Source organism: Muntiacus reevesi, chromosome X, assembly GCF_963930625.1.
Source record: "Muntiacus reevesi chromosome X, mMunRee1.1, whole genome shotgun sequence".
NCBI lineage: Eukaryota > Metazoa > Chordata > Mammalia > Artiodactyla > Cervidae > Muntiacus > Muntiacus reevesi.
In genome coordinates, this window is record NC_089271.1 from 39510683 (window position 1) to 39526030 (window position 15348).

The 15348-nt window shown below is 41.5% G+C and overlaps 1 protein-coding gene and 1 pseudogene across 1 annotated transcript; one reads left to right on the forward strand and one right to left on the reverse strand.

Moving 5' to 3' along the window:
- Positions 1 to 912: 912 nt before the first annotated feature.
- LOC136154436 (large ribosomal subunit protein uL11-like) lies at positions 913 to 6234 on the reverse strand (annotated as a pseudogene).
- Positions 6235 to 8840: 2606 nt separating this feature from the next.
- Positions 8841 to 15111, forward strand: LOC136154437 (small ribosomal subunit protein eS28-like). Its single transcript, XM_065916713.1, has 2 exons — positions 8841 to 8910; positions 14776 to 15111. Exons 1-2 carry the CDS (start codon positions 8841 to 8843, stop codon positions 15021 to 15023), a joined length of 318 nt encoding a protein of 105 aa, XP_065772785.1. The 3' UTR covers positions 15024 to 15111.
- The last annotated feature ends 237 nt before the right edge of the window (positions 15112 to 15348 follow it).

Here is a 15348-nt window from a genome sequence, read left to right on the forward strand (position 1 = left end):
TAAACCATCTTTAAGTATACAATTCAGTAGCACTGAGTACATTCACAGTGTTATGCAGCCATCACCTTTATCTAGTTCCAAAACATTTTCATACCTACAGAGAAAACACTTACCCACTAAACAGCCATTCCAATTTCCCCCTTCTCCAGCCCTAGGCAACCACTAATCTACTTCCTGTCTCTATAGACTTGCCTGTTTTGGACATTGCATATAAATGGAATCATACAGTACGTGGTTCTTTGTGTTTAGCTTCTTTCACTCAGCATCCTTGTTTCTAAGGTTTAGCCATATTGTAGCAGGTATCCTTCATTCCTTTTTATGGCTGAATAATATTTCATTGTATGGTTAGACCACATTTTCTTTGTTCATTCATCTGTTGAAGGTTAGACTTATTTTTAAGCATTTCTGGTCCACCACCTTAACCACTCGGCCACATTTTTTAGCATTTCTTATTGCAGAGTTTCATCCATTTATTTCACAAATATTGACTGAGTGATAATAATGTGCTAGGCACAGGTCAAGGAGCTGGGGATATAGCACTTAACAAAACAGAACACAAATGTCTGCCTTCATGAAGCTTATATTCCAGTGGGGGAGATAGATTACAAATAAGATAACTAAAATATGTAACATGCTAGAGAAAGTGCTAGACAGGGAGAAACGGTTAGACAGTGACTGGGAGGGATCAGAAGAGGAACTTTTGGGGGTCACTGGTCATTTTCTGTTTCTGATCTAGGTGTTGGCTGCATGGGTGAGCCCAGTTTGCTCAGTGAGCTCGAACTAAACATTTGCGCACTTTTTATTTAAGATTTTTTTTTATATGGACTATTTTTAAAGTCTTTACTGAATTTGTTCCCCACCTCCCCACTGGTTGTCAAATGATCCTTTATTTTTCTTTTTCCGTTGCAGTTCTTAACTAGCTGGGCACTCCACTGCACCACTGTTGATATCATCTATGACGTCATGAGGGTGGCGGCCATCAACATTGCAGCCCACAGAGTGGGCGGTCCCCAGGATCTCTTTAATGGTTCCAGAAAGTTCTCTAGCTAGAGACTGATGCCGCATCTGCCGGGCAATGTTGACGATATCATCAAAAGTGATCTTTTCACTGTGCTTAATGCTTTTCTGCTTCTTTCTGTCCCTTGGTGGTTCCTTGAGGGCTTTGATGATCAGGGCAGAAGCAGAAGGTACCACCTCAATCTGGGCTTGTCTGTTCTGAATGGTCAGTTTCAGTGTAATCCTCAGACCCTTCCAATCACCAGTTGCCTTGGCGATGTCATCACCGACCTTTTTTGGCCCCCAAGGGGCCGATCTTGGGGGCCAGGGCAGACGTAGCACCGACTTCCCCACCGGTGCACCTCAGGTACACGACTTTGATCTCATTGGGGTCGAACTTAGGCGGCACGGTGGAGGCGGCTGGTGTCGGATGAACCCAGATTGCGGACGACCAAGAAAGTTACACCTTCGCCTCCTCCGAGCCGAAAGCCGAAAGCTGAATGTTATAATATTGCTTCTGTTTCATGTTTTGGTTTTTTGGCTACAAGACATGTGGGATCTCAGCTCCCTGACCAGGGATCGAACCCGCACCACCTGCATTGGAAGGCCAAGTTTTAACCACTGAACCGCCAGGGAAGTCCCCACTTTCCTGTACATATATGACACTTCAACAAAAAGGTTTTTTTTAAGCCAATGTGCTTCCATTTCCTTTAAAAAGGGGCTTATTGCACCCATCTGTGGTGCTGACGTTAATAAAACGCCTGTGTGAAACCAGATGGTTTTGCTAAATCGCTGACCCTGTTCTTGAGTGGGCTTAGAATGCGAGGTGCTGGTTTCGGGGCGCTGCCATTCACATATGCCCTTCAGGTTTCTGGATCATTCTAGCTCTCTCTGTCTAACCATAATTGTCCATGAACAGCCAAGGTTTACCATGACCTTGTTGGCAACTTATTATCTTATTTGTTTAAAGCACATCTCTGCCACTGTCTTGAGCCCAGTTTGGCTCTTTTTTTCATTGTGACCTTCACAGGAACAATAATGTTATGTTTAGGGGGAGAATGGCTAAGGAAACACAGGAGTGGAGAAGAGCAACAGGTTTAATAAGAGGTAACAATGTTCAGAGGGGAAAGGGTCACCCTTGGAGATCAATTAAGGAAAATAGTTGTGAGTTCAGTGTTTTGTCCAGTACAACTCAAGCTAAATCAAGAAGCTGCCCCTCACACACAGTTAAATTGAACTGATTTCGGGAAAAGATGGGTAAATAATAAAAACTGACTTTAAGGACGGTCCATACCTCCTAAACACGTAGAACACCTCAGAATTCGAGCCAAAATTCTGTGGCCACAGATGCAAGGTAACTTTACTTTCTCACAATGTGATGAAGGACTCTTCATTCACTGCATGAATTATTACTGATTTAAATCACCTCTTTAAGGTGCCCCTCATTAGAGAAGACGCCCATACCCTTTCTCTTCAAGTGGGCATTTCTGCCTTGCTTCTGTCATAAAGTATTTCTCTGTGTGCTCTCCCACATGATATACGGAGTCTCTAATAATAAACTTTGTATACTTGTTTTTCCAGTTTTCACCTCCTTGAAACATTCTTGCTTTCAAAGGAGGGGAAAGAGTCAGGGCCATTTTGCTTCTTGCCTCAAGCCCCTGGTGGTCTAGCAGCTAGGATTCCTGATTTTCATTCAGGCTACCCAGATTCAATCCCTGGGTAGGGAACTAAGCTCTCTCTTCAGGATGGCTCACTGCTGTATCTCTCATCATGACTGAGATGAGTTTGGGCTGTAAAGGTAACAATGACATATACTGACTGAGAGGCTGCTGGAACATGGGGTGGGAGCATGTCCTACAGGATGACATTTCAGAGAAGAAGGGGAGTGCATGGAGCTTAGAAAAGTCTGAACCAGGGGGGACACTGATTAATACAAATAGGAAGGAAGTTGGCCAAGGCAGTCAGGAAGAGGAGGGTGGGATTCAGTTAAGAGAGGAGACTACAGAAACCCTTGATCTCCTTGCAAAGTGGAGAGAAATGTTTCTTGAGAGATATCTGCTAGCTCCAGGGACCGGGTTGTCAAAAAAGTTGAATTCTGGCCTGGGGCCAGTGCCAAAAAGGGTGAGATATCTAAGATGTCTCCCAGAGCCAGTCAGACAGCCTGAGGGAAAAAGAAGTCAGAAATGGAAATATCTGACGTACATATTAAATTGTAGAAAACTGTCTTCAGAGATAAGGCAAAGCCCCCCAGATTCACAGGCCAAGAAGATCTAGCTCGTCGATCAAACTGCCTCACCTTTTGGAAAGACAGATGTGTTGGTGACCAAAACAGAGCAGGTGGAGCCCTCAGTGAGATTGTGGGGCTGCAGGCTTTAGGCTTTAGAAGAGATAGGCCTTGAAATTCCTCACATCATGTGGTAGAAGAGATAAAAGGCCTCCATAGGGACCCATTGCATAGAACACAGATCCTCAGAACATTCCTTTCTCAGGTTCTAAGTGAGGGGAGGGAGGTACCATTTTGATAGATTGGGTTTTGAAATTATAATCCCAATACCTAAATAGGTGAACATCAGCTTCCCAGGTGGCTCATTGGGAAAGAATCCGCCTGCCAACACTGGAGCCACAGATTTGCTGCCTGGGTTGGGAAGATTCCCTGGAGAAGGAAATGGCAACACGCTACAGTATTCTTGTCTGCAGAATCTCCAAGGACAGAAGAGCCTGGCAGGCTACAGTCCATGGGGTCACAAAAGAGTTGGACACGACTGATACAACTGACCACGCACACACACAAGGTAAACATAACAGATTCCCAGATATTTTTCCTACAGTCATTTTTTCACCTATGAGGGTTTGGTCACCTCCTAGTAAAAATAAAACCCTATAGTAATCACAGTGCTTTACAGTCAACAACATACTCTAGATAGTATTTCATTGGATCATCTCCTCAAGACCTTGTGAAGAAAGACACCCCAAAGGTCCAAGCCTATGAGGAGTAAGGAGCCCACCAAGAAGGAGGTCATTCTGGAAGCTCCCAGTTACACCAGTTAGGGTCAATGCAGTACCCTGAGACTGTGTTCACTCTTAGCTCCAAAGATGGAAGAGATAGACTTCTCATTGGAACCCAAAAGGGAGAAGTCCCATAGAGAGGGCTGCCTTAAGAAGAGCTATGACCTCCTGACAAGGAACATAGGCAGAGTAAGGTGACTCTGTTGGAACAGAGTCAGGGAAATAGATCTCTGACTTCATTCTGCCTCCATCCTTTGTGCTCTTGCTGGGGCTCGCCAACGGCCAAACCCAAGAAGAAGTCAGGCAGATGAGAACAGGGTGGGAAGAGTGGGTCTAAAGGGGCAGCAAGAGCAGTCTGGCACTACTTGAGTGACCAGAATTTTCTTCATTCATTGAACCCTCTTGCCATGACTTTCTTCACTAATTGAACCCTTCTTATGTGATTTTCTTCATTCATTAAACAACTTTTATATGCCATGTCATCTTAGTACTTTATCCTCATAAGCCCCAGAGGTAAGTGGTATTATCTCTATGGTGGAGGTAAAAAATGGCGACAAAGAGAGGTTAAGTGATTTGGTCGAGGTCACTCAGTTAATAGGTAGGAGGGCCAGAATGAGACCCAAAGTTGCTGACACCAGAGCCTGCTCTCTCAGCCACCACCCTGCGCTGCCTCCGTAACACCCTCCAAGCCTCCGTATGATTAAAACAGTTGGAAGAATCAAATGAGAGAGGATAGGGGATGCTCTTCCAGTACAGGAGGCCTTGCCCTTGTCATCCTTTGAAACCCTGGAAACCAAAACAGATTGGCTTCAGGGCTCTAAAGAAAGCAGGCGCTGAGGAACGTGGCCAATTGCTTTGGGAGCAGCTACGGGAGAAGAAAGGAAAACTGAGCTGAGAACAAGGGAAGAACCAGGTACCAGAGACTGACCTGCTTGGAGCAGCAGAGGAGAGGCAGGATGAGTCCCCCGGAGCAGCCCGGGACGTCACCAGGGGGACGGGGTCTGAGGTGGGGAGACCAGCCAAGGTGTGGCCTCCGTAAGCTGCCCACGGGGCCACCAGGCCAACGGCTCTGACTTTGTCAAAAGCAGAACTGAACAAGCAAGAGAGAGAACTATACCTCAAAGACACACTGCAGGTTTTTCAGCAGAGTCAGGGGAATCAGGGTGTCAGCCCAACTCTGCTTGACCCTTGGGGTGCTTAATACTGGTGGTGGGGTGTGAGAGAGGCATTCAACATAACAAATGACTTTCCCCAGTCCTCTCAGGAACACACACAGAGAAAGGAAACAAACTTGCCTTACTAAAGGGGAAAGGTGGGGGGAGGGGAGGATAAACTAGGAGCTTGGGACTAAAATATACACACTATTATATATATTATAGTGGTAAGGAATCCTCCTGCCAATGCAGGAGACACAAGAGATGCTGGTTCGATCCCTGGGTCAGGTAGATCCCCTGGAGAAGGGAATGGCAACCCACTCCAGTATTCTTGCCTGGAGAATCCCATAGACAGAGGAATCTGGCAGGCTACAGTCCAAGGGACCACAGAGAGTCAGACATGCTTGAGTGAATAAGCACAGCACACAGCACATGTATAAAATAGATAACCAGGATTCCCTAGTGGCCCAGTGGTTGGGAATCCACCTGCCAAGGCAGGAGACCCTGGTTCGATCCCTGATCCAGTAGGATCCCGCATGCCGTGGAGCAACTAAGCCCGTACACCACTACAATTGAGCCTGTGGTCTAGGGCCTCAGCTACTGAAGCCTATGGGCCTAGAGCCTGAGCTCTGCAATAAGAAAAGCCACCACAATGAGAAGCCTGGGCACTGCAACTAGAGAGTAGCCGCCGCTCACCACAACTAAAGAAAAGCCCATGCTGCAATAGAGATCCAGCACAGTCAAAAACAAAAAATCAATAAATTTAAAAAAAAAATAGATAACCAATAAGGACCTACTGTATAGCACAGGGAACTATATTCAATATCTTGTAATAAACTATAATGGGAAAGAATCTAAAAAAGAATAGATACATACATATGTATAACTGAATCACTTTGCTGTACACTGGAAACTAACACAACACTGTAAATCAATTATACTTCAGTAAAAAGTGTTTTTTAAATAAAATAAAAATTAAATCCTACCTTGACCAGTTGAATGATGGAAGAGGACACCGTGCTCGCCAATTTCGCATGATTCTTCCACAACCTGAAAAGGACAGCAGCGCCAAGCTCATGTTTAGTCACGCAGGGCTGGGATATGTATTTTACCCAGATCTTCTTTTTTATCACCAATCACCCAAAGAGCAAATATAAGTCCTCTTTTACGTAGAAGAATTTGAGGCTCAAGGTTTTTGTTATTTCTCAGGGTCACCAATGCCTGAGAAAGCTGTTTTCAAGTCAGGGCCCTCAAACCCCAGCACCCCAGCTCTTTGTTTCAAGGAACTTTAATATACTCTGCATTTGTGAAATTCAGAAAATGAAATTCAGCAAAAGGCGGTCCCCTTGAAGGAGAAACTAAGTGGCCACCAAAGCCACATAGGGGAGGACGGGGGCTGTGGCAATCTGAGAACACCTTGGAAATCTTGGAACAGACTGACCATGAGCCATAAAATGTAGCAATGTGCCTTTCAAAAGGTCTGCCACAACAATCCTTTGTTCTTCTTGCACAGTTGGCACACCAACATTTTGAGCTGCTTATCATGCAAACTTCCAAGCAAACAGAAAAGTAAAGAGCATGACAAACCCCCAACGTGTCCCTCCTCCAGCTTCAATCACCTCTCATATCTGTTGGGGTTTCTACCACCTTTGAGAACCTGATAAAAACCATGGGCGCCCACCCCCGCCAAGACAATACTCAGACATACCATCCCTCATACCTTTTCAGAGGGGTGTGAACTCCCCAACGTGCATTCAGGAATTTCCTGGGACACATGGATCCCAGCTTAGGAGCCCTGCCTGCAAGGATACAGGGGTACTGCAGTATGTGGAGACCCCATCAGAAAACTCTGCAAACCCTCCATATAGATTTCTAACAGCTCTGCCTCTCTTTCTTTGCTTCCACCATCATCCCCTGCCTGGACGCCTCTAAAGCCTCCTCGTGAAGCAGTGGGTAAATCACGAGTCAAATCCATTTCACCTGCCTTCACTAATCAAGGTCGTTTGAAGACTAGCATATCCTCCAAGTGGCAAGTAAGCTAAGCAACAAGATGTTCACCAGAATTGTTTTCCAGGAATTTGGAATCAGTTGTCTAGGTTGAGCTGAGCTCATTAAGACTGAATAGGACCAGAGATACTTAGTTTTCCTGAGTCTCTCCTATGTATAGATTATTAAATTTTTGCTTGATTTTTTCCTGTTTAAAAAAAAAAGAAAGGAAGAGGGGATGTATATATACATAGAGCTGATACACTTTGCTGTACAGTAGAAACACAATACCATAAAGCAACTATACTCCAATAAAAATTAAAAAAAAAAAATGGATAGGACCACTGACCCCCCTCCCCCCAAACTGGGCATGCAGACACCCAGAAGTGTTCGGCTCAGTGACCTTCTGACATCAGAGGGCCAAAATTTCCACCCCCAGGTCGTGCTAAGAGCAGAAGCCTGTAGCTTAGTAGCTCAGGCCTGTGCAGAACTAGATAACAGTACCTCTTTCCAATCACCTTCCCCTGTGCCTCAGTGATGCCCTGCAGGAGAAAAGGGTTCGATTCTTGGGTCAGGAAGACCCCACATCCTTGGAACAACTAAGCCCGTGTGCCATGGGAACCACAACTACTGAAGTCCTCAAGCCCTAGAGCCTGTGCTCTACAAGAGAAGCCACTGCAATGAGAAGCCTGCGTACTGCAACGAAGCGTAGCCCTCACTCACCACAACTAGAGAAAAGCCCACCCAACAATGAAGACCCAGCACAGCCTAAAATAAAAAAAAAAAAAGCACAGGTAAGGTTCTAGGGCTGACACATGACTGCCATCTCCATTGTTGAGAGTTTCTAGAGGTTTAGTCATCCTCTTTTTCCTGGTACTGGAGAGGGCGACACCCTTACAAATGGAGATTTCCCTTACAATTGTAAATGTCTCTTACAAAAGAGTAACTTCGAGTGGGTTTTCAGAGCTTTTCCTATGTCTAAAAATAACCAGCTCAAAAGAATTCTTTCGCTAAAGAGGCATATTTTGAGGTGGTAAACGCTGCTTCCCTTCACCTACCACCAGTTAAAACATGCCAAGCTCTTCCCCTGCTTCAGGTCCTTTGCACTTACTGTCTCCCAAGCCTATAAATCAAATTCTCCCCCTATTTCACACACAGCTGGCTCGCTTGTATCTCATCTTAGATATCACTCCCTCCCTTACCACCCTAGTTAGAGTAATTTGCACTACTCCCCCAACCCCCCCCCCCCACCAAAACAGACCCTGATTCTACATCACAATGTTCTATTTTCTTCACAGCATTTACTATAGCTGCAATTATTTTTATGGATTCACTTAATCATTGGCCATCTCCCAAGTAGGTTCTAAGCTCAAAATAGCAGGCCCTAGATTTCTTAACCCTACTACCATCCTACACCCAGAGCAGTGCCTGCCATAGATTAGGCACTCAGTAACTGTACTTATTGTTAAACTTGCCTTTGGTCAAAATTAGTCATGATCAGACCCTTAGGACATTGTGTCAAGTTTGGTTTCCTGGATAAAGGAAACTGGTGAAGAACCTGAAGATGTAGGAGGAGCAAAGGCAGATGAATTAGTCAGCTTGGGCTACTATAATAAAATATCATAGATTGAGTAGCTTAAACAACAGACATTTATTTTCCAGTTCTGGAAACTGGAAGTCTGGGATCAAGGTGCCAGCATGGTCAGGTTCTGGTGGGAGCTGTCTTCCTGGCTTGTGGATGACTGCTTTCTCAGTGAGTCCTCCCGTGGTAAAGACGGAGAGCAAGATTGGCAGAGAGAGAGAAAGGTTGCACCTCTACTCTTATAAGGGCACCAGTACCATCCTGTAGGCCCCACCCTCACGATCCATCTAATCCTAATGATCTCCCAAAGGCCCCATCTCCAGATACCACCACATTGGTGGTTAAGGCTTCAACATATCAATTGGAGGGGTTACAGTTCAGTCCATGACAGTAGTAGAATTCATTAGAAAAGGAATGAATTGTAGATTCATGGCCTTGAGCATGGACCCAACCACCATCCCATTCATTCATTTAATAAACATCTGTTGACTGTTATGAACCAGAATTATAGTGCCGAGCCTTGGAAATAGATATGCATAGAGAAGGTGGTGCTGGAACTCAAGGAGAGATGAAACTTGTAAACAGACACTGTAATAAACTATGGTGAGCAGTAAACTGCAGATTTGTACAAAATACCTTTGGAGTACAAAAGAAGTAACGGGTTCTGTCTGGGGAAGGTAGGAAAGGCTTCACTGAGGAGGTAACTTTGACTTGAAAACTGAGTAAACTGTGGTCATTTCAAAGTGTATGGAAATACCAAATCACAATGCTACGTAATAAGAACTAACGTAGCATTGAAGGTCAATTATCCTTCAAAAACAAACTCATAGAAAATGAGATCAGATTTGGGGTTACCAGAGATAGGGGATGGGGGGAGGGGGGATGGATGAAGATAGTCAAGACATACACACTTCCAGTTACAAAATAAATAAGTACTAGAGATGTATGTGGCAACCCACTCCAGTATTCTTGCCTAGAGAATCCCATGGACAAAGGAGCCTGGTGGGCTACAGTTTATGGGGTCGCAAAGAGTTGGACACAAACTGAGCGACTAACACACACACACACAGATGTATTATACAACATGATAAATATAATTAACACTGCTATATGTTATATATGAAAGTTAAGAGGGTAAATCCTGAGAGTTCCCATCACAAGAAAAAAATGTATATTTTCTCTGTTTCTTTAATGTATCTCTTGGGTTGGCCAAAAAGTTCATACGAGTTTTTCTGCTCGATGGCCAAACGAACTTTTTGGCCAACCCAATATATGCAATGATGGATGTTCACTAAACTTACTGTAGTAATCATTTCATGATGTTGTATGTCAATTCTATCTCAATAAAACTGGAAGAAAAAAAATTTTTAAAGAAAGATAAATATGAGCTCACCAACTGGAAATGCAGGGTAAAGCATTCCACACAACAGGAACAGAAGTCCATGGGTTGCTTCTCCCTTTCTTTTCCTTGTAATTTATTCATTGAAGAAATGGAGTCATATCTCCTATGGAAAGACCTGTTATGCTAGGTTTTGCTTTTTATAAACCCAGTGTGACCTTAACAGGTTCATCTTGCCCTTCTATTTTATATATAATAAATATATAAAATTGTATATAACATTTTTATATAAAAATTTATATATTTTATATAAACTGGTAGTAGAATCTAGAGTTTTATCAGAGACAGATTTTTTGAAAAGAATATTTCATAGATAATGTTGTAAATATCTATCAGGATTCCAAGATCCATTACTTCATTAACTATTATTACGTGGAAAATAATGATGTTCTAATACAAAAGTTCTCAAATTTTAGACTCAGAATTCTTTTTTTTTTTTTTTTAATTTTTTTTCAGCAGGTTTTGTCATACATTGATATGAATCAGCCATATAGTTACACGTATTCCCCATCCCGATCCCCCCTCCCACCTCCCTCTCCACCCGACTCCTCAGGGTCCTCCCAGTGCACCAGGCCCGAGCACTTGACTCATGCATCCCACCTGGGCTGGTGATCTGTTTCACCATAGATAATATACATGCTGTTCTTTTGAAACATCCCACCCTCACCTTCTCCCACAGAGTTCAAAAGTCTGTTCTGTACTTCTGTGTCTCTTTTTCTGTTTTGCATATAGGGTTATTAGACTCAGAATTCTTAATAGTTATTAAGGATCCCAAAGAGCTTTTGTTTATGTAGGTTATAGCTTCTGATATTTACCATGTGCAATATTAAAACTGAGAAATTTTAGAATGTTTGTATTAGTGCATTTAAAAATAATGTAATAAGTATAACATAAATAGCATATTTTATGGAAAATAACCATTTTTTTTCTTTTTCCAAAAGAAAGATAATTAGTGAAAAAAGTGGCACTATACATTTGTGTAAATTGCTTTAATGTCTGGCTTACTAGAAGAGAGTTAGATTCTCATATTTCCTATATTCAATCTGCTGTAATATGTTGCTTTGGTTGAAGTATATTTGGTGGAAGAATACCCAGCCTCATACCAATCTGTAGTTTAGAAAAGGCCGGAGCATTTCAATAGCCTTTACAGATAATCATGGACATACTTTTTAGAAAGAAATGGTAATTTCTTCAAGGGTAGTTGAGATGTGGAATCTGAAACCACATCAATGTACTTTTCATAACCTGTTTCATTAAAATCTATCTTGTACTTTGAGTGGATCTTTTACCCATCCATGATTTTGTAACATCATGCATTAGTCATTTCAAAAATGTTGGTTCACTGAGTTATGCAAATATTAGAAATGTTGACACATCTCATTGCACAATATCTCCCAAATCACTTTTGTTAATATCACCAAGAGTCTCATCTGAAAAGTCTTTAAATATTGACAAGATATTAAACTCACAGGGGTGGATATAAGTTTCCAAAATTCCAATTTTCACTTGAAAGCTTGAATTTTATCATTGGCAATAAATACTGTCAAGTTGTTTTTCTTGAACTGACAAGGTCCACATCTTAATTTTCAAGAAAATGTCTGCCAGATACCTCTGTCTGAATACCCATAGTTTGCCTGTCAGTAAAAATAGCTTTCCACCAAAAAAAAAAAAAAAAAGTGGCTAGTTCAGCTCTCCACTCAAATAATTGCACAATCGCTTTTCCTGGAGACAGCCATCATATTTCAGAGCGTAGCAGAAATGCCTGGTGCAGACTTCCCATTTCATCACACAGAATATTATAAAGACATGTATTCAAGGGTTGATTTAATAAAATTAATAATTTTTACTACTTCAGCAAAGACATCCTTAAGTGAAACTTGTGATTTTCTTTTTTTTTTTGAACATGGCAGTAAAAAATAAGTGACCACTAAGACAATGAGTACAACTGCCTTAACTCATGCTAAAGCACTAGCGGTTTTAGCTTTTCCACCATCAATGCAGTGTCAACCTAGTGAAAAAGGTAAATAAAATCTTATGAAAATAGTTTTGACTTCATGGATCCCTGAAATGATCCAAGGGTCCATACTTTGAGAATCACTGTTCTAATCCTATCATTCCTTCTTCATTTTTGTTTATATATTTATATATATATATATTTAAGTTGCTGATCTCTTAAATTCAAACATATTTTAACAACCCCACATTATTCCTTGCCTTCCCCCAACATTTATTGGTTTTGACATCACATTTTGCATCTTTTTTTAATACACCCCTTAACTACTTATTATGGATATAGATTTTACTTTTGTCTTTTAATCTTCCTACTGGTTTTCTGTGGTTAATTTACTACCTGTGCTGTATATTTGCCTTAACCAAGGAGATTTTTTTCCTTTCATAATTTCATGTCTCTAGTTGCAGCCTTTCCTTTTCAGCTTTGAGAAGTCCCCTTAACATTTCTTATAGAGCTGGTTTGGTGGTGCTGAACTCTTTTAACTTTTGCTTGTCTGTAAAACTTTTGATCTCTTCATCAAACCTGTATAAAAGCCTCGCTGGTTAGAGAATTCTTAGTTGTAGGTTTTCTCCTTTCATTATTTTAAATACATTGTGCTACCCTCTTGGCTTGAAGAGTTTCTGCTGAAAAGTCAGCTGATAACCTTATGGGGGTTCCCTTCTACATAACATGTTGCTTGGCCCTTGCTACTTTTACTTTATTTATTTTGGGCAGCACTGCAAAGCATGTGGGATCTTAGTTCCCTGAACAGGGATCAAACCCACATTCCCTGCATTGGAAGCAGGGAGTCTTAACCATTGGACCACCAGAGAAATCTCACCTCCACCACCCCGCCCCGACCGCCTGCTTCTTTTGGTGTTCTCTTTTTATCCTTAATTTTTGCCATTTTAATGACAATCTGTCTTGGTGTGGTTCTCTTTGGGGTGATCCTATTTGGGATTCTGTGCTTCTTGGACCTGGATGCCTGTTTCTTATCCATGTTAGGGAGGTTTTCAGCTATTCTATCTTCAAATATGTTCTCTGCCCCTTTCTTCCTTCTGAGACCCTACTAACATTGCATTAATGGTAATGTTACTACATTTGATGTTGTCTTAAAAGCCTCTTAAACTGTCCTCATTTCTTTTTATTCTTTGTTCTTTTTTAATGTTCCACATCAGTGATTTCTGCATAGAAAATTCTAAAGACACCACCAAAAAATTTCTAGAGTTTGTTGATGAATTTGGTAAAGTGGCAGGATGCAAAATTAATATATAGAAATCTAAATCATTTCTATACACTAACAATGAACTATCAGAAAGAGAAATTAGGAAAATAATCCCATGTACATTGCATCAAAAATACCTAAGAATAAATCTAAATTGGTAAAAGATCTGTAATCAGAAAACCATAAGATACTGATGAAAGAAAATGAAGAAGACACAAACAGTTGGAAAGATATACTGTGTTCATGGATTAGAAGAACTAATATTGTTTAAATAACCCAACTACCCAAAGCTAGAGGTTCATTGAAATCCTTATAAAATTACCAATGGCAGTTTTCACAGAACAAGAACGAATAATTCTAAAGAAATGGAAACACAAAAGACCCCAAATAGTCAAAACAATCTTGAGAAAGAAGAACAAAGCTGGATGTATCACATTCCTTGACTTCTACAAAGCTACAGTAATCAAGACAGTATGGTACTGACACAAAAGTGGAACAGAATAGAGAGCCCAGAAATAAACCCACACACTCATGGCCAATCGACAACAAAGGAGGCAATAATAAACAACGGAGAAAAGAGAGCCTCTTCAATAAGTGGTGCTTGGAAAACTGGTCAACTACATGTAAAAGAATGAAATTAGAACATTTTCTCATACCATATGCAAAAATAAACTAAAAATGGATTAAAGATCTAAATGCAAGACGAAATAAAACTCCTAGAAGAAAACATAGGCAGAACACTCTCGGACACAAATAATAGCATTATTTTTTTGGATCTGTCTCCTAAGGCAAAGGTAACAAAAGCAACAATAAACAAATGGAATCTAATTAAATGTAAAAGCTTTTGCACAGCAAAAGAAACTGTCAATAAAATGAAAAGACAACCTACTGAGTGGGAGAAATATGTGCAAATGATATGACTGATAAAGGGTTAGTATCCAAAAGACACAAACAATTCACACAACTCAACATCAAAAGAACAAACAGCCCAATGAGTAAATGAGCAGAACTGAATAGACATTTTTCCAAAGAACATACAGACAGCTAACAGATACATAAAAAGATGCTCAACATCACTAATCACCAGGGAGATGCAAGTCAAAACCAGAACAAGGTATCACCTCACACCTGTGTGAATGGCTGTTATTAAAAATGCAACAAATAAGTGTTGGTGAAGATGTGGAAAAAAGGGAACCCCTCGGTACTGTTGCTGGAAATGTAAATTGGTGCAGCCACTATAGTAAACAATATGGAGATTTTTCAAAATATTAAAAATAGAACTACCATATGATCCAGCAATTCCACTCCTGGGTATTTATCCAAAGAAAACAAAAACACTAACTAGAAATGCCGCATTGCCATGTTCATTGCAGTTTACAACAGCCAAGATACAAAGCAACAGATGAATGGATAAAGAAGATGTGGTATAAAAAACAGGAAAAAGCTCTCCGCCCGAACGCCACCGCGCCGCCATCGTGGACACGAGCCGTGTGCAGCCCATCAAGCTTGCCAGGGTCACCAAGGTGTTGGGCAGGACCGGTTCGCAGGGACAGTGCACGCAGGTGCGCGGAGAATTCATGGACGACACGAGCCGCTCCATCATCCGAAACGTGAAAGGGCCGGTGCGCGAGGGCGACGTGCTCACCCTGCCGGAGTCAGAGCGAGAGGCTCGGAGGCTGCGCTGAACTTGTGACTGGGTGCTGGGTGTCTGGGTTGACGCCGTGGCCCACCAGGATGATCTGCTGTTAATAAAGCGTTTATATCGTATGTAAACTTGAAAAAAAAAACAGGAAAAAAAGAAAGAAGATATGGTTTATATACACAATTGAATATTACTCCACCATAAAAAAGGACAAAATCTTGCTATTTGTGACAACATGGATAGACCTAGAGAGTATTATGCTAAGTGAAATAAGTCAGACAGAGAAAGACAAACACTTGATGATTTCACTTGTAGGGGAAATCTAAAAAACAAGACAAATTAACAAATATAGCAAAGCAGAAGCAGAG